Source organism: Carassius carassius, chromosome 50 (genome assembly GCF_963082965.1).
Source record: "Carassius carassius chromosome 50, fCarCar2.1, whole genome shotgun sequence".
In the NCBI taxonomy this organism is placed as follows: domain Eukaryota; kingdom Metazoa; phylum Chordata; class Actinopteri; order Cypriniformes; family Cyprinidae; genus Carassius; species Carassius carassius.
The window spans coordinates 9,651,909-9,674,714 of record NC_081804.1 but is presented as its reverse complement, the minus strand read 5'-3'; the positions used below and the strand labels follow the sequence as shown (position 1 = coordinate 9,674,714).

The window sequence follows — 22,806 nt, the reverse complement described above, 5'->3', positions numbered from 1 at the left end:
TTAATTCTGCAAATGGGAGGCAGGGGCGGATGCTCAATCGACAATGAATGGGCTGTGGCGCAGCAGGTTTAAGCGATGGAGGCCGCGTCGCGAGAGCCTGCCACGCTGTAGTCGAGCGGATAGGCAGCACTATTTATAGATAATCCTGTTTGAGCGAGGTCGTGCTCTCTACCGTCCCTGAGACAGAGCAGTGGAGTTAAACGCTGACGAGAAGAACTGCGTGCGCTTTTAGCTCATCATGACAATCAAAAAACTGAACACATCACATTCAGGATTTTTCTATACTTATTATGGCAATATTTTGAAAGCTGTAACCACCATAGAGTCTGTGGGGGTATTATTATAATACCCAATAAATACATATGTCCAAACAGTACACCCCAGTTTGTAATAATCTTGATGCTGCTCTGCTACATTTTATTACCAATTACTCTGTTTGACATTTGAATAACAAAAGTTATATTTTTCAGCCTCAGCACTCATCAGTGTCAATGTTTGGGATGGCCAATCAAATCAAAGAAGGCGGGGTTTTACTTTGCCTTGTGCCATTTGTTTTTAGGGTCAAATGGATGTTGAGCTACAGTCTTTAGTAAAATAATTTGTAAATCTATGGCTTTCCTCTTGTTGCTAATAATAATACATCAAGTTTACCATGGCTCGCTTATCCGTCACACCGACGTGTCTTTGCTGGTTGCTGGTGATGACAGCTGTTTCAGCAAGGGATGACACCTGTACCTGGGACCAGCACTGACCAATGGGAGTGTGAGTTAAATCCCGAGCCGCGCCTCTGACGTAAATACTCCACGGACTAGAGCGCGGTGGGCGGGTCGTCACGGATGAGTGTGGATCCACGGCGAGAGACTGTTGATGCCCAGGAACTGACGCGCACCGGTCCAAAGTGAGTACACATGTAGCCTAAGCAAAGAAAAGCTGTTATTATACACTATTTGTGCTAAAATGGTTGTTACACATACTACAGTAGGGACCAAATAGCAAGTCAATAGAGACAGAAAATGTTTAATAGCGGAAACATATTGTTTAAAGTTATTCTAATGGGAATCGTGTTATTAAGACTCGTTTTTGTTTTTGTTTTGCATGCCTGTTTTTCTTATCCTAAATGCTCTGCTTTATACTTTCTGACAGCAAATTGTTATTCTTTATGCTAATTCATTAGGCTACTGTTCCTTCAAAAAATGTTTTCAGATGAATCTCTGCAGATAATTAAATGTCAACTGCTTGTAGGTTATTCTGGTAGATTTTCGCCTGCGTCGGTCAAATCTAGTTTACTGATTGAGAGTTTTTTTAGTCTGTCTTGTAAACGTAATGTGCATATTTCAAGATAGAGATCATGGGCCCTTTACTGCGCGCAGTGCTATTTGCATTGAAAGCAAAATGATTTCATAACTGCCTTGTGACATGCTTTTTGCTTTGGTGGTCAGTGAGCTTTGGGTTTGATTCGTCTTCAAGTTAGGGTTATAATTTGTTTATAATTTTATGGTAACGAAATTGGAGAATGGCATAATAGCAACATTTTAGCCAGTCAGGGTGCGAAAGGGGAGTTGATGTGGTCTTAAAGCATTCTTTAATATATATAGGCCTAAAATATACGTTATATTTATATACAAGTTTTGTTTGGATAACGCTGAAGTTTCATTACAGACGCTGATGCCGAAGTTTCATTACAGATGCTATAGATGCTAATAACACAAGTTGCATTCGGCTAGGAGGTGGTAACCATAGCAACAGTTCGCTGTTCAAGCGCACCTTCATAGACAAATCTGCTTTCCTTACGTCGATGAATTGCATATCATTGTTTATCTTATTATATGTTTACACATAACAAATGTAGCCAAAAACACTTTAATATTTTGATGTAAACATTTGATATAAACTCTTAAGATGAGTATGTGTCACATTGAGTAAATATCAAATTAATTACTTAAGGTAAATCCTTCAAAACTACTGAAAGACTTTGACTTTTGTGACGTTTTGAAGCACTAGATATTCAAGCCAGTAGAGACAGTGTTGGATCGCTCTATACAAAGTGCATTATGAAAGAGCTTGGCCTGTGAAAGGTTATTTCTTTGTTGGAAAAAAAAGGAGTTATGTGTCACACAGCAAAAAAATATAGGCTACAACACTAGACAAGTTCTGTCTGGATATAGATATATATTTACTTTGCCCTTTAGAATGGCAAGTTATTCCTGTCAAATTCTCATTCATTAACATTTCTCACTTATTTACTTTATTTAGACGGTAATATTCCACATCTGACTTGCAGAGCATCATGCGGCATCACAATGTGACTCACACTCATTCACAGCATGAGTAAATATAGATTTGCAGCATTCTGCCACAGAAACGTTCACAAATTATTTCCGTATCCAGATTATTTTCGAGATAATTTAGTTTTAAACAGAAATGAAAAAGGTGCTGTGGAGAAGATATTTTTTATCAAAAGATAATCTTGCTATACCAGTAAATAAATTATACATAATACATCTAATATAGACATTCAGGCTGTTTCTTTAAGCCTTATTCTAGCAATTCTTTATCAAATTCATCTTTTACTGGTACAACTCTGTTTTGTGATTCAAATAAATGCTTTTTGTATACAGAAGAGCTCTTGTGGCTCTGGCTTTATCCGGCTGCACTTAGTTCCCCCAGAAGTCTGAATGAACTGAGGGTCTCTAGGAATGAGTGAATATGTTTGTCTGTGTTCAACAGTTCGTAGTCTTCTCTATGGCAGCAGTGGCTCTGTGTCTCACTACTGCCACAGATTGACTAATTAGATTAAGCAAGGAGCTTTCCTGAGATAATCATTCAGCAAGCCATTTCCTCTAGTGGAGACTCTGCGCCGCAAGACCGTACAGTGAAGGTCAAATAATGTAATGTAGTAAAGGAGCAATTTGGCATTTTGCTTTGTGGTACAGACTTTGTGTTGTTTGGAGTAGTTGAACTCGACGGCGAGTCGCTCAGTCTCTGAAAGCAGCACCTTCTGACTGCGCTGGTCGGGGGACTGCATTTGTCTCATTGTTGCCAGAATGGACATGTAAAACAAATCTGTGAGTACTTTTCCATCTGTTTTATGATAATGAATTAAAGTACATTGACTCTCATGGTTTGTTTTAGTTTAGTGCTTCTGTAAAATCAATATCTTAGTCATTTGTTTGGCAGGTTTTCTTATGTAACTGGTAAATAAAACATTTTATCTCATTTGATGCAGATAAAAAGGTAAATGTAGAACTCCAATAGTTTTGTGAGGAAACATTTAATGATCAAAGAAATAAGCGGTGCTTTAAAGTCTTAAAAATGCAAATTTATTCAGGATGACCCAAACATGTTTTGATGTCCATGACCTTTGAGAGGGCTTTTGATGTCACCGCAAACAGCCTTTGAATCTCAACATAATTTACAATTATTTCTGTTTTCTTTCCTTATTTAGTTATATGTTGGAAAGGAATATGTAAAAAGATAAAAGTGCAGACAATGTTTTCTTTTTTATGCTTGTCTCTTTAATGATTTAATGTAAACTTTTTTTTGTCTGTATAATAAAAATTGTTAAATAAAAAAGAAATTTACAACTATAAAAAATCCTAGATTTCATTGCTGATTTTGGTGGAAATTGTTTATTATTATTTTTTTTTTTCAAACCATGGTTATTATAATTACCTAAAACTAAAAGATAAAACTTGAACTAAATGACCATTAGAAAAACTGCCTTTACAACTAACTGAAATAAATTTAATATGAAGCACTGAAATTAATAGAAACAAACTAAAACTGAAATATAAATAATAAACAATATTAATATAACACTTTTTCAAATTTGTTTTCCTTCTAATTACACTTTCTTTCGAATACTTTGTTTCCCACTTTCTTTCTTTTTTCAAACCCAACTTTTGAGTCATGTCTGTTGTCTTTGGCAGGTCTCTCTTCTAGACGAGATGCTGGTTTTATGTAACAGAACTAATTTTAGCCTTCCATTCTTTAAGTAGACGTGACAGATCTTTCCACTCAAGGGCCATTACAAAAGCCAGCTGTCACTTTGCATACCTGTCAACATCATCTTTAACCATCTTTAACCAATTGTGTTGATTGACAGTGGTATCACTTGATCTGACAGATGTGACAGTACATGAATAATCACATTTTATTTGGCTTCAAGTTGAAATTATTTGGCTTAAATGGTCATATAAGCTGACATGGGAATGAGCTTGCTTATGTTTTTTTGTTTTAGATGTAACTTGGTGCAAACCTGATGATTTGACCTCATGTGACTCTGGTCAACCTAAGATGAGAGGAAATACACCAGAAAATAAAATGGAAATGGCATTTGAATTACATCTGGTGTCTCATCAGAAGAGTCGGTTTTTGTGTCCTTGAAGAATAAAGTCTGGATATTGTCACCGCTTACCTCAGGGGAAGCCACTTCTCCTCCATTTTTTGGTGCACTTCAGCAGAACTATGGCCAAAAACTCATTCCGTGGGTCGAAGTACAAGACAGAGGCCAATCATGATGGAGATTTTGGCTGCACACTCAAAGAACTTCGATCCCTCATGGAACTCAGAGGGACCGATGGATTACAAAGGATTCAGGAGTGCTATGGAGATGTTCAGGGACTCTGTTCCAGGTTAAAATCATCACCAATAGATGGTAAATATTTCCTTTGTTACCATTGTTAATGTTTATGCATTAAATGACATTGATAAAAATGCACACTTCTTTTAACACCAAAATGAATAAACCGGCTAAAATGTATATTTAATTAAATTGGAAAATTTACAGAATTTGCAATTTTGGACAATATGTTGATTATTATTTTCATATAATTATTTTTAGATCATTGCCGATAACTAATAAATGGTCTAATAAATTTTAAGATTTGCTTAAGACTGCATTTAACAGTGTATAAAATTGTGTGCTGAGCCTTAGATGACAATAAGGTAATCTAAATATAAAAACAGAGGAAATAAGCATGCACAATTAAATATCCAATATCAAGTGATACCAATACATAAAAAAAGTCTCTAATATCGTCCGGTTACCAAGATGGTATCTAAATATCATGCATTCCTAGAATAAAGAAACATTTAACCAAATGGTTTAGTGACAACTTGGTGGTTATAGATCTGAGCTGAGCAAAGGTTGTATGTTTAAACTTGAGGGTTGGTCCATGACCTCTCACCATTTCATCCTTGAGCAAGGCACTTAACCTCAGGCTCTTCGTGGAAAACTGTCTCCGTAACAAGTGCAGCATAATCGCTTTGGATAATTGTGTGAGCTAAATAACTAATTAGCAATTAGAAGTTTCAGACATCTTTTTCCATGTGCTTTTTCCTTTCACCATTAGCTCTGTAGCTTTCACCAAGGATGATATTTTAGCTTTAAAAAATTCTCTCAGAATTTCCCTTTGACAGTGGAGCTATAATGACATATAATGAACTACATAGTTCAGTTGCATGATCCAGTTGAAAGGATGTGTCTTTAAGAAGAAGTTGTACCACTTTATACAGTTGCTAATCTGTTAGCATGTCTATTTTTGACCATATTATAAAGGATTGTCATCAAGCAAATGCAGTTTACCTAGATATATTCCATTTTTCAAGTCTAACTCTTGTTTTACAGCATATAATTTTGCATTATCATTATGTCACTTTAAATTAAGTTCATGTATTTACATTAGTTAACATGAACTAACTATGTACTAAATAAAGCATTTACTTCTAAAGCATTTATTAATCTTAGTCAATGATTATTTCAACTAATACATTATTAAAATCAAAACATTCATGCATTAACTAATGGTACATTTTATTATGAAGTGTTACCTTTATTTTAAACTATTGACAGCCCTTATAATTTCAATTCTTATTTCTGTTTTATATATTTTTCTCTGAATCATTCCAAGTGACCCTGGTTAGGAATGAAAGCTACAATTACAGTACATCATTTCTAAGCAAATTACAGTTATTATGTGTCAATCAGTTGACAAAAGATGTTTTACCACTGAACATTATTGCTTTTCTTGTTACTTTCTTGTTACTTAGGTTATCAAAAGTGACCATCATGTCATCTTGGATTTTACAGTTCCTCTTTTTGCTTATTTTTGCTTACCTTTTTATCCATCTCTTTCTGTGCTTCTAGTTTAGACTAACCTGTCTTTATATTATTTCAGCGAGCTCAACTCCAATCATTTGTCTAACACCATGATCAGCTTATGTTTCCCTTGATAATTCCAGCGAAATATGTTTACACTCTCCTCTTGTGATTCTTTCATTTAAGATTTGTATGTGTATTATAAATACACAATCTGTCTTTTATGAAAGAGTCCTATCTCTTGATAAAATTAGACCTTGATTATTGTTTTGTAAATGCCTATTTACCTAGTCATCCATTTATATTTTCCACTTCGATATGCACTGGCTTACCACTCCGCACTGACATATTTAGCTCTGTCATGAGCCATAACAGACAGCTGTAGTTGTGACAGGTGGGACCAGATCAATTTACCTCATGTAATCCCACTCACCTTAAATCGAGGCAGGCTCTTCATTGCTCCGCTTCATGCTAATCTCACTGGCGATGCTCTGCTGCATGGGGTTTACAGTCATTTTTGCCCTTGCCAACAGTGGGTAAACCTTTGAGGGGGCAGAGGACTAGCGTTTTGTAATTGAGCAAGGGAAGGAAGAGAGGGATTACACTGTGTTAGTGTTCAGGCTGTGCTCTTGCTTGCGTGGGGAGTGGAAAACTGGTATTTTGTGGAATCCATTATATTTCAAATGAATAGCAAAGTAAAAACCCTCTCCAAATCCAATTCAGTTTCTCAAGTGTTTTAAAATTAAACTTGATCCATCTGTCATTGTACTATTTCGAAATATGTTTTTAAATGTGCAGTTGCAAACTATATGCCATACGGATGTTAAGATCATCTAAATGTCATAAGCGATTCAAACATGGTCAATAATAATTATCTTGAGTGACCTATCAGAAATCTTTGTACAATCTGGAGGTGTTGTTAGATATCTTGACTGTAGTTTTATATCTTTTTATATGGTGTAATAAAAATGGTATAATATTTTTTTCAACCAGAACAATAAGCTTATTTGATATGGTAAAAAAAGTTACATTTTTGTTGCGGTTATTTGCTTTTTGCTCCATTTTATGACAGTAATCTTTATAAGTTTTATAATCTATACCTCAATATTTTCTGTAATGGTAATGAGATGCACTGATTTTTGTTTGTTTTTTTTTTTTATAAAACAGATTATTGGAGTAACGTTCAATGTGTTACTTGCTATTTATTTCCATACCAAATATCTTAATGTTTATTCTGCTCTTTCTCTCTGTTTAGGGTTAAGTGGTCATTCTGATGACATTTCGAGAAGAAAAGAAGAATTTGGAAAGAATTTTATACCTCCTAAAAAGCCAAAGACATTCCTACAGCTAGTGTGGGAAGCATTGCAGGATGTGACTCTAATTATTTTGGAAGTTGCAGCAATAATATCCTTAGGCCTTTCCTTCTATAAACCTCCTAATGCAGAGAGAGAAAGTGAGTATCGTAGGGATTTTAAGCTCACTATGAATAACATACCTCTGTTTTATTTGCTCAGTGGGGCTGTTGAATAACAATTAATCTGAAACTGTAACATGTCCTGAAGGTGACGTAGTGCTATTATGTATTCAGCTCACTCAGGACCTCTGTTTTTAGGGTAAAAAAATACTTTTAACTGAGCTCTGCTGCACATTTAGCAGTAAAATCCTGCAAATCATGTTATTTTGTGTTTGCAATTGCACAGTCCTTCTCTTCCTTTACTAAAAATGTACCCTGCTTGTAAATGCAGCTATGCACCTCAAATATCCTATCAACATTTTAGACTTACATATTGTTCAAGTGTTTGGAGTTGGAAAGATTTTTTTAAAAATGTTTTTGAAGGGAGCTTGAAGGCTGCATTTATTTGAAATACAGTAAAAGCAATACTTAATTATTGTAAAATATTTTTTTTTAAATAGTTTTGTGTGTTAAGATATTTTAAAAAGTAATATATTAATTTGATGTTAAAGCTTAATTTTCAGCAGCCATCTTCAGTGTAACATGATACTTAAGAAATCATTTTAGTATGCTATTTAGTATTCAGTATCAGCATTTTATTATGCTGATCTGTCGTTCAAGAAACATTTCTTATTATTATCATTGTTGAAAACAGTTGTGCTGCTTAATATTTTGGGGGAAACTGATTAGTTTCTTCAGAATTCTTTGATGAATAGAAAGTTTATATGAACATCTTATATATATATATATAAGACTTATACATACAAGTTGCTGTAGCAGTTATTTCTTACAGTGACTTTCTCATTGGTGCAGACTGTGGTAGGGCGGCTGGAGGAGTTGAGGACGAGGGTGAGACAGAGGCGGGCTGGATTGAGGGTGCTGCCATCCTCTTGTCTGTCGTTTGCGTGGTTCTTGTCACAGCCTTTAATGACTGGAGCAAGGAAAAGCAATTCCGTGGACTGCAGAACCGCATTGAACAAGAACAGAAGTTCACTGTGCTCCGAGCCGGTCAAGTCATTCAGATTCCTGTGGCCGAGATTGTGGTTGGAGACATTGCACAAGTAAAATATGGTAAAATTATGGTCTCCCTTAAGATGCTTTTTTTAATATATTAAACAATTAAGAATTAGGCTTGATATATTTCTTTAAACTCATATGCTGTGAAATTAAAATGTTTAAAGAATGGTTATGCAGCTCTTGCCATAGAGTGACAGTTTATGGTGACCATATCTGTCAAGCTTAAAAAAAAAAGGTAAAAAAAAAAAAATCTACATTGAAAAAAAAATGGTGTAGGATTTACTTTCACATTTTCCATTTAATTATAGCGAATAAACAAATAAGCTTCAAATAAACATGTAGTTTTAAGGTAGAAAGATTGAAATAGTGTTTGAGTCTTGTGTAACATCAATGAACACAACATACCATCTTTTAAATTCTGCATGTTAAAGTGCTAGATTAAAGATTCAAAGCAAGTCAAGAATTAAACTGCTTTTTTAGTTCTTTCATTGGTATTTTTACTTTTTGGAGCTTGACAGTCATGGAATGAACAGTTGTTGTATGGAAAATAGCTGTATGAAGGTAAATTATGAAATTATCTTTTATCATGGCTTAACCGCTCTATAAAAAAATAATGCTAAAGCATATACATTTTTTTTTTTGCCATTTGCTGTGCTCAATTGAAAACCTCTCTTTTGGCTTGCTGTGCAAACATCTGCCTATTGCGTCTCAGATGACGCCATCTGTCCTTTGCTTTGTGTTTGCAGGTGACCTCCTTCCTGCTGACGGTGTACTAATCCAAAGCAATGATCTAAAAATTGACGAGAGCTCCCTCACTGGAGAGTCGGACCATGTCAAAAAAACTGTGGACAAAGACCCCATGCTTCTTTCAGGTTTTGCCTCTTCTTTTTTTTTTTTTGAATGTGACAATAATAGTATCAATCTAAAGGTCAAGACTAATGCAGTTTTGCCATTGTCATACTTATATACAGTACCTGTTATGTGCCAACTTTTGCCCTGTTTGCTCAGGCACGCATGTGATGGAGGGCTCCGGAAAAATGCTGGTCATAGCAGTGGGGGTGAACTCTCAGACAGGGATCATCTTCACTCTCCTTGGACGCGGAGATGATGATGATGATGATGAGGAGAAAAAAGAAGAGAGGAAGAGGAAAAAGAGGGAGAAGGAGGAGAAAAAGCGGGAGAAAGAAGAGAAAAAGAAAGAAATGGAGAGGAAGAAGAAGGAGAAGAAAGAAAAAAAGAAAAGTATGTCCCTAAAGATGGGTTCATGAAATGCATTTCCATATAAATCCTTAAGGATCCATTCAGTACTAACCAAGTTTGGGATTTCGCTCCAAATTAAACTTTTAGTAAATACACTGTGAAAAAAAATTATGGTAAAAACCGGCAGCTGTGGTTTCCAGAATTCTACTGTAAAATATACGGTAACAACATTTTAGTACCGTAATTTCATTAACTGATATAATGTTAATATATCAACCTACTGAAGTACTGAAATCTGTTTTGTACCTTTGTAATACACTGATAACCACCAAATGCAGGTGGTGATGAGAAAGATATGTGATGAACCAAAGCCCATCACAAGCAGCTTTTAAATAATAAAATATATAGAAGATACACAGTGTCATTCTCACAAGCAGTAAATCATGATGAGACTCATTAAACTGAAATATGCAATAAACACTAATTTAACAACATTATATGTAACATACAACCATAATAAACATAACATAGTTATTTCAAAGAAAAAGCATCAAATTCAAACAAAATTTGAAATGCAACGAAGAGAATTCTGGGAATGTCAGTTTACGATTTTTCCCTGTAAACTTTACAGGAAATTACGGTTAACCATTCAACAGGTTTGTACTGTAGCATTTTCACAGTTTTTTACCATTAAAATTACAGTCACTTTTTACAGTGTATGCAAGTTATTTGAAATGCATTGTTTTGGCCAGGTACTAGATACGTCATTTTAAACATATTCAACAAGGATACTGCAAGAGTCACATCATTTCCAAATCACAGATATTTGATTGATTCATGTCACTTTTCAGCAGCCAAAAAGCCAGATGTAACCGATAAAAAGAAAGGTGTGTATTAGGCACTTATGCTGTAACCATACATCATAGTGTTTCCTTTAGATCAGTGATTCTCAACTGGTGGGTCGTGATGTAAAAATGGGTCACAGATCTGTTGTCATGGTTAAAAAAAATGCTAAATGCAAAAAAATAATATGCAGCTAAACATATAATTGGGCATTGCTTCCTGTATCTTTTATTGGTAAATCAACACCAAACGTGGACCAAAACTTGGTTTTGAGCAAATTCATCTACCACTTGGATAAATCTAATCAAATTAGTCAGGTGTCATTCTCTCATTGTCAGAAAACATGAACAAACTATGCAAATGCAACAAAATTTGAACCAGACAGCTTCAAGGGTTCATGTGTACTTAAGATGCATGATTTGTGTTGGCCACAATTTTTTACTTTTTTCTTTTTTTTGCCAGAACCCATCTAAATTTAAGAGACATTTTTAAGCCAAATTTGACATTTTCCATATTCAAACTGTTTTATTAATAATTGTGTACACTGATGGGCATATGTAGTTCATTATTATATTAACACATTTCAGTATTTGATATTAAGTTTATTTTTGGTATCTTTTGTATGACAAAACTAGTTGAGAACCACTGCAGGAGCATTACATGAAATAGCAGTCAGTGACTTAGTTCAGTCAGTAGTTGATCTGCACGCATTGTGTATCTTTCTTTCTTTCTTTCTTTCTTTCTTTCTTTCTTTCTTTCTTTCTTTCTTTCTTTCTTTCTTTCTTTATGTATTGAGTGAATAAGTTGTGAGAATGTTTTGTGAACATATGGTTGAATCTAATAGCTAACTGTGCTCTTCACTCTTTCCATGCTGATTAGACTATTTCCATGGTTTTAAACAGTTTTAAAAGGGGTCAAATGATACTTTTTAAATTTTTCCTTTCTCTTTGGAGTGTTAAAAGCTCTTGGTGCATAAAGAAGATCTGTAAAGTAGCAAAGACTAATGTATAAAATCCAAAGAGATATTCTTTATAAAAGTTAGGACTTGTCCACGCCCCCCTGAAGTGGCTCGTTTAAACACGTCCTCACATCTCTACATCACGATGTGGGAAGATTTGCAAAACGCCACCCAAATGTTCACGCAAAGAAAGAAGGTGTACCTTTTATTCTAGCTGTTGCCCCCGGTGCCATTTCGTGGAGAAACTTTGTGTTTCATTTTGAAAGTGAAACTACTCACTTCGTCATGCCCAGAGCAAGGACATTCTGGCTCTTATGACTCATGGTATGTAAGTAGGTTTACATATGTAAAGGATTTGCCACTGATGATTCAAAGGCGAGTTTTGAGCAGTGTAGAGTAGCGCTTGTTTTTTTTTGTAATTTCTCCGATCACAAATGCAGACATGGTTTTATGTTTACACGGCAACGCAACGCGTAAAAAGACAGTATAAGTCATTATAATCAGTAATTATGTCCCCACTGGATGCAGCAAGTGCCTCATTTTTGGGTTTTATTGTTTTTGTCCTGTCATGCTGGTGTTCTGACGGGGTCACGCCATAACAATATATGTTGAGGGGCATAACATTTCCGTCAGACACTTGAAACATTTGGCCAATCACAACGTACTGGATAGCTGGCCAATCAGTGTACACCTTGCTTTTCAGAAATCGAATGTGTTTCAGAAGGCAGGGCATAGAGGAGAAACAACAATGTACATTATGTTTAAAATAATGTGTTTTTTGAACCTTAAACCACATAAACACATTTCATTACACCAAATACATAAAAAAAGGTATAATAAAAGGTAAATATACTGTATACTGTTTGGGGTCATGTGACATTGAAGACTAGAGTAATTGCTGCTAAAAATTCAACTTTCCATCACGTAAATAAATAATTAAAATATTTATTAAAATAGAAAACAGTTATTTAAATTGTAATAATATTCCACAATATTAATTTTCTTATTTTTATCAATTAAATGCAGTCTTGGTGAACATAAGACTTCTTTCGAAACATTACATGAGTCTTTCTGACCCCAAACCTTTAAAAAGTAGTGTATTGCATTCTGGTGTTCATTTGGGCAATATGACTTTAAATTCTGCTTGCAACATTTCTGGCAGCCCAATAAACACTTTAAAAGTGTTTAAAAGCGCATTTTATTTTACATGACAAACATGTTTTGGTAGTTTAATAACAGTTTGATACATGCAATAGCATAACCATTGTACAGGACAACATTTATCACACAGATTATAAGTACATTTAAGTTAGATTTATTTTAACATCACTGGTTTCTGCCTTATTCAGAGAAGGATGGAGGCACAGTGGAGATGGAGCCCCTCAACAGTGATGATGAAACAGAAGAAGAGCCGAAAAAAAACAAGATTCCAAAGAAAGAGAAATCAGTACTTCAAGGGAAGCTTACCAAACTAGCGGTACAAATCGGGAAAGCAGGTAAAAAATAAATTAATTAATAATAAAATAAAATAAATAAACATTTTACAGTGTACAGAATTTTTTCTTTTTGGTCCACTTCATTGGTTTTTCCTTGTATTAAAGCTCCAAGTAAGACTTGTGAAGAATGTAATGTTCATGTGTGTGTGTTTTTTTCCAGGGCTCTTCATGTCAGCCATCACAGTCCTCATTCTTGTGGCGCTGTTTTTGGTGGACACTTTCTGGATTCAAGGGCTTCCCTGGATTAAAGACTGCACTCCTGTCTACATCCAGTTCTTTGTCAAGTTCTTCATCATCGGCGTCACTGTGCTGGTTGTTGCCGTGCCTGAAGGTTTACCGCTTGCTGTCACTATTTCATTGGCCTATTCTGTGAAAGTAAGTGGTCTGTCTTTTGCAGAAGTTTCTTGGCAAACTTGTACATACAAAAGTTGTCAAATCATCTATGAAGTAAAATCATCTGTCATTCCCCGTAGAAAATGATGAAGGACAACAACCTGGTGAGGCATCTGGACGCTTGCGAGACAATGGGAAATGCCACTGCAATTTGCTCTGATAAAACAGGCACGCTAACCATGAACAGAATGACAGTGGTTCAGGTGTATATTGGAGACAGACACTACAAGAAGGTCCCGGAACCTGATCTGATTCCTGGCAACATCATGAATCTTCTCGTCACAGGCATCAGTGTTAACTGTGCATATACTTCAAAAATAATGGTAGCCAACTATATTTTGCCTGAACGTGAACTTTTAAATATACAGAGGATCCAAAAAAACGTGTCCTCAAGAGAATGTGTTTCAATTTATGTCAGAATTTGTCATTATTTCAAATTCATGTTTGTTTGAAGATTTATTGATTTAAATATATTTTTTAAATAAGATATTATCATTTATTTAAAGATAAATCAATGTGGTTTCAGACTTTTAAGCCACACTGTATTTAAACTTTTTTAGTCAACATTATGCAATATTTATTTTATTTGTTTTTTTGCGTACTTTTTTGTTAGACTAGACTTGGTTTCATGATTTTGATGAACACTTTATTCTGTGTAGGCTGCTGAGAAAGAGGGCGGTCTGCCCCGTCAAATTGGGAACAAAACTGAATGTGCCTTGCTAGGGTTTATCACTGGATTACGAAAAGATTACCAAGCCATTCGCAATGAATATCCTGAGGAAAAAATTTATAAAGTCTACACTTTCAACTCAGTCAGGAAATCCATGAGCACAGTCCTAAAAAATCGAGATGGAAGTTACCGTATGTTCAGCAAAGGAGCATCAGAAATCCTCCTGAGGAAGTAAGTACGCATTTAATATTTCAGGTGATTTGCTATTTGCTAGATAATAATACAAATTGTATTATTATGGTGAAGGATGTTCTCATTCAACAGAGCACTTCATTGGTCAAAAAATCTTTATAGTTCAGGTTGAGTCATCAATATTTTAGTCCAGTGTTCCTGGGTATGTAGACCATTTAAAAGTTTGATAACACTTTAGATTCTGTTACATTAGCAAAATTTCACTGACTTTCAATAATATAGTGATGCACAAAGCACCAGTCACACAGAAGCCACTTTTAAACCAAGCACCTTTCTGTTGGTCAACACGCCATATTCACAGGAAAAGGTGAACTTGAATGTGAAATCTGCATGGTTCAAAGTTTAAATATGCATGTGAAACTACATGCTTGTTTCATTAACTTTCCAAAAAGTTATAACACTTTCATAATATTTAATATTTGCCCAGGTGCTGTCAAGTCCTGACAGCCAATGGCGAAGCCAAAGTCTTCAGGCCCATTGATCGGGATGACATGGTGAAAAAGGTGATTGAGCCCATGGCCTCTGAGGGTTTGAGGACCATCTGCCTCGCTTACAGGGACTTCCCTGTTTTGGATGGGGAGCCTGATTGGGATAATGAGGCAGATATCCTGACTGGACTTACCTGCATTTGTGTGGTGGGCATTGAGGATCCTGTTCGGCCAGAGGTAACTGCTCACTTGACCATTAATTCACTCCTATTCCATCCACTTTATGTGGAAAATATACATTTGACAGTGAAAACAAAGCAAAGACATGCTGAAGTGCTCATTACTGTTAGTCAGCATGTGTTTGTTGACACTTAACACCAGATGGTATAATCACCACAGGTCCCCGATGCTATTAAGAAGTGCCAGCAAGCAGGCATCACTGTGCGCATGGTGACAGGGGATAACATTAACACCGCTCGAGCTATTGCAACCAAGTGCGGCATTCTCCATATAGGCGATGACTTCCTTTGCCTTGAAGGAAAAGAGTTCAACAAACGAATACGCAATGAACTTGGAGAGGTGAGGTGGTCAAAATAAAAAATGGATCAGTTTTCATTCAAATGAATGGTTGATATTAAAGACCTCATCATATTTTCAGATTGAGCAAGAGCGGCTGGACAAGATCTGGCCCAAACTGCGTGTACTTGCGAGATCTTCTCCAACTGATAAGCATACATTGGTCAAAGGTAATGAGATTTAAACAGGACTGTTGTTAAATTTGTGGTGACTAATACAGTCTGACCGCAAAATAAAATGTTTTGATGTCTGTTTCAGGTATAATTGACAGCACCATACTAGAACAGAGACAAGTAGTTGCTGTCACTGGAGACGGAACCAATGATGGCCCTGCGCTAAAAAAAGCTGATGTTGGATTTGCAATGGTAGGACTTTTCAGAATTGAAAACTACAATTTTGTTTCAAGTTGCAGATTTAATCTGAAAGGACCTTTGTCTGGGTATTGGGATATTTAATTTCTGACAGGAATGAAAATGAGGCTGTGAGAGTTAGAAGTACAGTATTTTGGGGAGATTTTTAATGTTTGGGGGGAGTTGTAATCTTTTTTTACACCAGCACGCCCATGAGTGCACAAATGGGTGCAACTGTATTTGCTATTTAAACAATGCAGCACAGGATGGGAAAATGAGAACTGTGTTAGGCTGAAACTAGCAAAAACACTTATGCCATGCCTTATGCCACTTTACGCCAGGTGTAAATGTGCAGTTTGGCCCATAATTGGAGGGCCAAATAACCGTATAAGGTTCATTGTGCAATAAAGAAATACTCCAAAAAAGTTTAATTATAACTTTATATCAGTTAGTCTTAAGTGTTATGCCAATAAATATGTTAATGGTTTTGAAGTATACTTAATAAAACTGAAATTAGTGTAAAATATCACTAATAGATTGCTAGGAAATTTCACAATTAATTACAAAGTAATGGCAAATCACACATTGAAATGTTGCTGACTACCGGTAAATGTTAATGTGCCTTTAATGTTTCCATCACGTATTTTAATGCATTTTTCCAAAACTAGCATGAATGTACACTGAACAAATTTATAAACGCAACACTTTTCACATTTTTCATAAGCTGAACCCAGAGATCTAAGACTTTTTCTATGTACACAAAAGGCCTATTTCTCTCAAATATTGTCCACAAATCTGTCTAAAGCTGTGTTAGTGAGCACTTCTCCTTTGTCGAGATAATTCATCCATCTCACAGGTGTGGCATATTAAGATGCTGAATAGACAGCATGATTATTGCACAGGTGTGCCTTAGGCTGTCCACAATAATTTTTATCACACAGCACAATGCCACAGATGTTGCAAGTTTCGAGGGAGCGTGCAATTGGCATAATGACTGAAGTAATGTCCACCAGAGCTGTTGCTCGTGAACTGAACGTTCATTTCTCTACCATAAGCCGTCTCCAAAGGCGTTTCAGAGAATTTGGCAGTACATTCAACCGGCCTCATGACCACAGACCACGTGTAACCACCCCAGCCCAGGACCTCCACATCCATCATCTTCACCTCCAAGATCGTCTGAGACCAGCCACACAGACAGCTGCATAACCAAAGAATTTCTGCACAAACTGTCAGAAAATGTCTCAGGGAAGCTCATCTGCATGCTTGTCATCCTCATTGGGGTCTCAACCGACTGCAGTTCGTTGTCGTAACTGATTTGAGTGGGCAAATGCCCACTCTAACGATATAAACCTTCGTATTCATCCGGAAGAAGGAGGCGGGAACCGGCGGACAATCAAATAACATTTTAATAATACAAAATAAACACAAAACAGCGCACCAGCCCCTCACGGACGACTGGTGCGCTCAAATAAAACCAAAACACAACTAAAAGCCCAGGCCTGGTCCTCTCTCGTCCTTCACTGTCGTCGCTCCAGCTTTATATCCTTCCATCTCCTACGTGGGACTCGAGACCGGCAGTGGGTCGCAGGTGTCACTGATTTCCCAATCATTGCCGGCCTCCCTACTTGTTCCCACGTCCCTAGGCCCCGCCCCACTCGCCACACCCACATTTGATGGCGTCTGGCACTGTGGAGAGGTGTTCTCTTCACGGATGAATTCCAGTTTTCAATTTACAGGGCACATGGCAGACAGCATGTATGGCATCGTGTGGGTGAGTGGTTTGCTGATGTCAACGTTGTGGATCGAGTGGCCTATGGTGGCGGTGGGGTTATGGTATGGGCAGGCATATGTTATGGACAATGAACACAGGTGCATTTTATTGATGCCGTTTTTTTTTTTTCTCACTTCACTTTGAATGCACAGAGATACCGTGACGAGATACTGAGGCCCATTGTTGTGCCATTCATCCACGACCATCACCTCATGTTGCAGCATGATAATGCACTGCCCCATGTTGCAAGGATCTGTACACAATTCCTGGAAGCTGAAAAAACCCCAGTTCTTGTATGACAAGCATATTCATCCGACATGTCACCCATTGAGCATGTTTGGGATGCTCTGGATCAGAATGTACGACAGCGTGTTCCAGTTCCTGACAATATCCAGCAACTTCACACAGCCATTGAACCAACATTCCACAGGCCACAATCAACAACCTGATCAATTCTATTCGAGGGAGATGTGTTGCACTGCATGAGGCAGTTGGTGGTCACACCAGATACTGAGACATTTTAGAGTGGCCTTTTATTGTGGCCAGCCTAAGGCCCACCTGTGCAATAATCATGCTGTCTAATAAGCATCTTGATATGCCACACTTGTGAGTTGGATGTATTATCTCGGCAAAGGAGAAGTGCTCACTAACACAGATTTAGACAGATTTGTGAACAATATTTGAGAGAAATAGGCCTTTTGTGTACATAGAAAAAGCCTTAGATCTTTGAGTTCAGCTCATGAAAAATGGGGGCAAAAACAAAATTGTTTTGTTTATAGTTTTGTTTAGTGTTCTTGGAAATTTAATTAAGTTTGACAGTGATGTGTCATGATCTGTTTTTAGGGCATTGCTGGTACAGATGTGGCCAAAGAGGCATCAGACATTATCCTGACAGATGATAACTTCAGCAGCATTGTGAAGGCAGTGATGTGGGGGAGGAACGTCTATGATAGCATCTCAAAGTTCCTCCAGTTTCAGCTGACGGTCAATGTGGTGGCTGTCATCGTGGCGTTTACTGGAGCCTGTATCACACAGGTCAGACTTCTGCTTTCTCTTTTTCCTGTCCTCAATGCCACTTCATTCTTTCTATTAAACTTATTGCTTTGTCCAACTTTTCACATAGGACTCCCCCCTCAAAGCTGTACAGATGCTGTGGGTGAATTTAATTATGGACACATTTGCATCACTAGCACTGGCGACGGAGCCTCCCACTGATGCTTTATTGCTTCGCAAACCGTACGGCCGTAACAAGCCCCTTATTTCCCGCACCATGATGAAGAACATCCTTGGACATGCTGTGTATCAGCTAACCATCATCTTCACGCTGCTGTTTGCCGGTAAGCACCACACAAAACATCTAGAGTAGGGTTGATGTTGAAGTTGATGAACGCAACATGCACTAAGTTCACCAAGTTCACTTTATTTACACATTTGCTAAATTTCCAACATTTTTGTGGGCAGAAGTTTATAAGGTTTGAGAAGAATTCTGCCAAAATAAAAACTCATTTAAATATTTAAAGTTTGAATGTTTGAAAGTGATGAATTTAATATATACATTTTATTATTGTAACTACTGAATTATAAAAAGGATCAAATATAATGTTTTATTTAACTATACAACTGCATTTTACAACAGAAATGTTTCTGTCTTCATTTTCAAGTTACACAAACAAATATGATAATTATAATTGTTGTTATTCATATTATTAATAGATTGAGTTTCTAAAATGCCAATGTGAATGTAATATGGACTGAGACATTATCAGAACTAAAAGAAGCTTGAGTCTACTTTAAAGGGATAGTTCACCCAAAAATAAAAATTCTGTAGAGTGGAAAAAAATAATAATACTATGGAAGTCAATGGGGACCAGCAATTGTTTGGTTTCCAACATTCTGCTAAATATCTTTGTAGCAAATTAACACTCCATGATCACGGGAAGGAGGAGGCGGGAACCGGCTAACTAAAACCCAGGCCTGGTCCTCTCTCGTCCGTCACTGTCGTCGCTCCGGTTTTAAATCCCTCCATCTCCTCCGTGGGACTCAAGACCAGTGGGTCGAGCAGGTGTCGCTCATTTCCAATCACTCCACCGGCCTCGCTCCTGTTCCCACGTCTCTCGGCCCCGCCCCACTCGTCACAATCTTCTTTGGTGTTCAGCAGAATAAAGAAATTCATACAGCTTTGGGACAACTTGAGCATGAGTAAATGATGACAGAAGTTTCATTTTTGTGTGAACTATCCCTTTAAAGTACAGCTACAAAAGCATGCTAAGCTCAAAGCACATGCATAAATGAAGTTAATTGCATTGACTGTGAACTGAGCCATTCTGAAATGTGGAAAACACTTGATGACAATCTGATTGCATGAGTCAAGTGTGCACTTCGTTTTGAAACATGCTGGGATTAAGGTATCTTGCGTTTTCACTACTGTGGTGGGCTGCCACAGTCTAGTTAATTAATAGGAAACACTGACTTTTCCAGTAAATCAAGTACATATTTTAGTAAATATTTCACATCCAAGGGGTTTGGCTTGAGCAGCCATTATATCTCTGATTTATTATATTTTCTTCCCAGGTGAACAGATCTTTGACATTGACAGCGGCAGGAACACTCCTCTTCACGCTCCTCCTTCAGAGCACTACACCATTGTCTTTAACACATTTGTGATGATGCAGCTTTTTAATGAGATTAACGCTCGAAAGATCCACGGCGAGAGAAATGTTTTCAAGGGCATCTTCAATAACTTGATCTTCTGCTCTATTGTATTCGGGACCTTTGTTTTGCAGGTACGTCACATTGTAATCTCTATAAGCCTGTGTCAATTATCAACAATTGTTCTGAATCCCAACATGGTTCTGTTTTTTTAGTTTCTAATTGTGCAGTTTGGAGGGAAGCCTTTTAGCTGTGTAGGTCTCTCTGTTGAACAGTGGCTATGGTGTGTTTTCCTTGGCTTTGGCTCTCTTCTCTGGGGGCAGGTAGGGCTTGAAAATCATTTTAACTGCTGATGACTTTTGAAATGATGCACTGGGTGATGTATTGTTTTCCTCACCTCTGACCCACAGTTGATTACCACCGTTCCCACAAGTCGCCTGAAGTTCCTGATGACAGCGGGACATGGCACTCAGAAGGAGGAGATCCCTGAGGATGAGCTGGAGGAGATGGAAGACCTGGATGAAATCGACCACGCTGAAATGGAACTAAAAAGGGGGCAGGTTCTGTGGTGCAGGGGTCTCAACAGAATTCAAACACAGGTACTCAGTGAGGCTTCTTTCATTTCATACCTTACATCCGTAGTTTGATTAGATTTTCATTTTATTTTTTTAATTAAACATGTCTTTTTGACTTTTTCTCATGTATTTTGCCACTTTTTAAATGTTTTGAATGTATAGATTTTGTCCCAGTCCCAGTTTGTCAATCTGAAAATATAAAGGCCATCATAATGTAGCACCCGTACAACCACTCTGTGAGTTACTTACGTGAGAATGGGGGTGCTTAGGTTCGGTGTAGTTCAGGTGGATACCACGAAGGTGCACCTAATGAGTTATAAAACCTTTTGACAATAGAATATTTAAAAATAATGAGACCCAGAGATGGTTTTTAGTTTAGCAAAAATAGGGTAACGCCCTTGTTTAATTGAATAAAAGAATTTGGCAAATAGAATATAAAAGCTTTCCCCAAAATTCAATATTAACGAATATGCAAAAATAAATAACCAAAAGATTCCCCAAACACTTAAATAATAACCACTTTAAAATTTAGCTTGAAACCCCAATAGTTTCAATCACACTTGTTACACCAGAATAAGTGGTTCAAAAGTCCCCCCCCCTTAGCTCTTTCCTAACAATCGAGAATACACAGAGAACTTTACAATAACAAAAAAAAAATGCGCCAAGTGTCCTGAAACAAGTCTTAGCAAATGCAGTGGTGGGCCCACTCACACACACATTCACACATGTTCCAGTTTACTCACGGTAAAATTTTGAACTGGTCTCTCACCAGGTCACGTGTATATACGTCTTTTACATACCTGCAGCCAAACACTATTGACTATACAGCGTGAATACCCAAATGACCAATAAAAATAGTAACATAAAAACCGTAAAAATAAAGTAATAAAAGGCTAACTGCATAAAACCTTTGGAAATATTATTCAGCTAAATAATATAAACTTTAAACTTCAGTTTTAATTACTGTCATTTAATAAAATTACCAAATATTTATTTCCTTTTAATTATATAAAATAAACTGATATTTCCTTATTTAGAAGTCAGATGTCCCCTATTATTTATTTAAAGTAAATAAACGTTTACTTTTTTAATAGTCATGTGACTCTTTTTTGAGAGTAAGAGAGATTAATCATAACCCACCCTGTTCCAATTACACTATATACCCAAATTTACCACTGGGCTACAATAAAAATAGTGAGAGTGCATGTTAAACTGTAATTGAAACAAAAATCAGATTTTATTACATCAGGTAAATGCAGCCTTGGTAAGCATTAAATGGTTGAATGTTACTGACCTCTTATTTCAGTTTGGTTTTGATGCTTTTTCTTCAGATCCGTGTGGTTAATGCTTTTCGGGATTTCATGTCCCCTTACGACGGTCTGGAGACACCAAAGTCTCGCAGCTCCATTCACAATTTCATGAGCCACCCTGAGTTCCATATTGAGGATTCAGAGCCAGCCATTCCTCTCATCGATGACACAGACCCAGATGAGGATGCACCTACTATACGAAACACCGCTCCTTCCCCACTGCCTCCAGTTTTATCCCCTAATCAGAACAACAATGCAATCGACAACAGAGGCTTTCATCAGCACAAAGATATAGCTAAAACTATCCTTTCGCCGACTCCTGGAAGCCCAATGCACAGTCTGGAAACCTCTCTATAATCTGCTACCACCCTATGTCAGACCACATCAACAACCGAGGACACATTCAGAAGATGGTCAAGGCTTCTGAGCCTTTGATAGTGAACTGGAAAATCTGAAAAACTTTTTTTTCATTCTTTTCTTATTTGGCCTGCACACCTTGAAAGTGTATGGTTTGTGAATGAATGGTGTTGCTCAAATGTTCAAATTCTTTTTTTCTTATATTTTGCTCATTCAAATAATTTGATATAAGGTGTTTCGGCTGTTCAGATAGGTAAAAATGTTTGAGCAGTTTTTGGACAAGTTCTTATTTTGGATGCAAAAGGTTCACATGTAGTTGCTGCTGTTTAATTGTGAGCAAACAGTTTTTGAAAGTGCACTATTTGCCTCTAAATCATTTTTTTATTTTTATTTTTAGAAAGCTAGGAA

At 36.8% G+C, this 22,806-nt stretch overlaps 1 protein-coding gene across 4 annotated transcripts; it reads left to right on the top strand.

Moving 5' to 3' along the window:
* The first annotated feature begins 770 nt into the window (after window positions 1–770).
* Window positions 771–22,638, top strand: LOC132133548 (plasma membrane calcium-transporting ATPase 1-like). Of its 4 annotated transcripts, XM_059546424.1 has the most exons (22): window positions 828–898; window positions 2,934–3,065; window positions 4,241–4,657; window positions 7,356–7,553; window positions 8,367–8,624; window positions 9,317–9,442; window positions 9,579–9,812; window positions 10,622–10,657; window positions 12,921–13,067; window positions 13,228–13,442; window positions 13,541–13,783; window positions 14,120–14,361; window positions 14,810–15,047; window positions 15,210–15,389; window positions 15,469–15,556; window positions 15,645–15,751; window positions 18,351–18,542; window positions 18,631–18,844; window positions 20,079–20,290; window positions 20,372–20,479; window positions 20,567–20,755; window positions 22,063–22,638. In XM_059546424.1, the coding sequence occupies exons 3-22, from the start codon at window positions 4,468–4,470 to the stop codon at window positions 22,396–22,398; spliced, it is 3,753 nt and encodes a 1,250-aa protein (XP_059402407.1). In that variant the 5' UTR covers window positions 828–898; window positions 2,934–3,065; window positions 4,241–4,467; the 3' UTR covers window positions 22,399–22,638. The 4 variants fall into 4 exon arrangements, with proteins under 4 accessions (XP_059402408.1, XP_059402407.1, XP_059402406.1 ...); XM_059546425.1 differs by lacking the exon at window positions 2,934–3,065 and having other exon boundaries at window positions 771–898; XM_059546423.1 differs by lacking the exon at window positions 828–898 and having other exon boundaries at window positions 2,832–3,065.
* The last annotated feature ends 168 nt before the right edge of the window (window positions 22,639–22,806 follow it).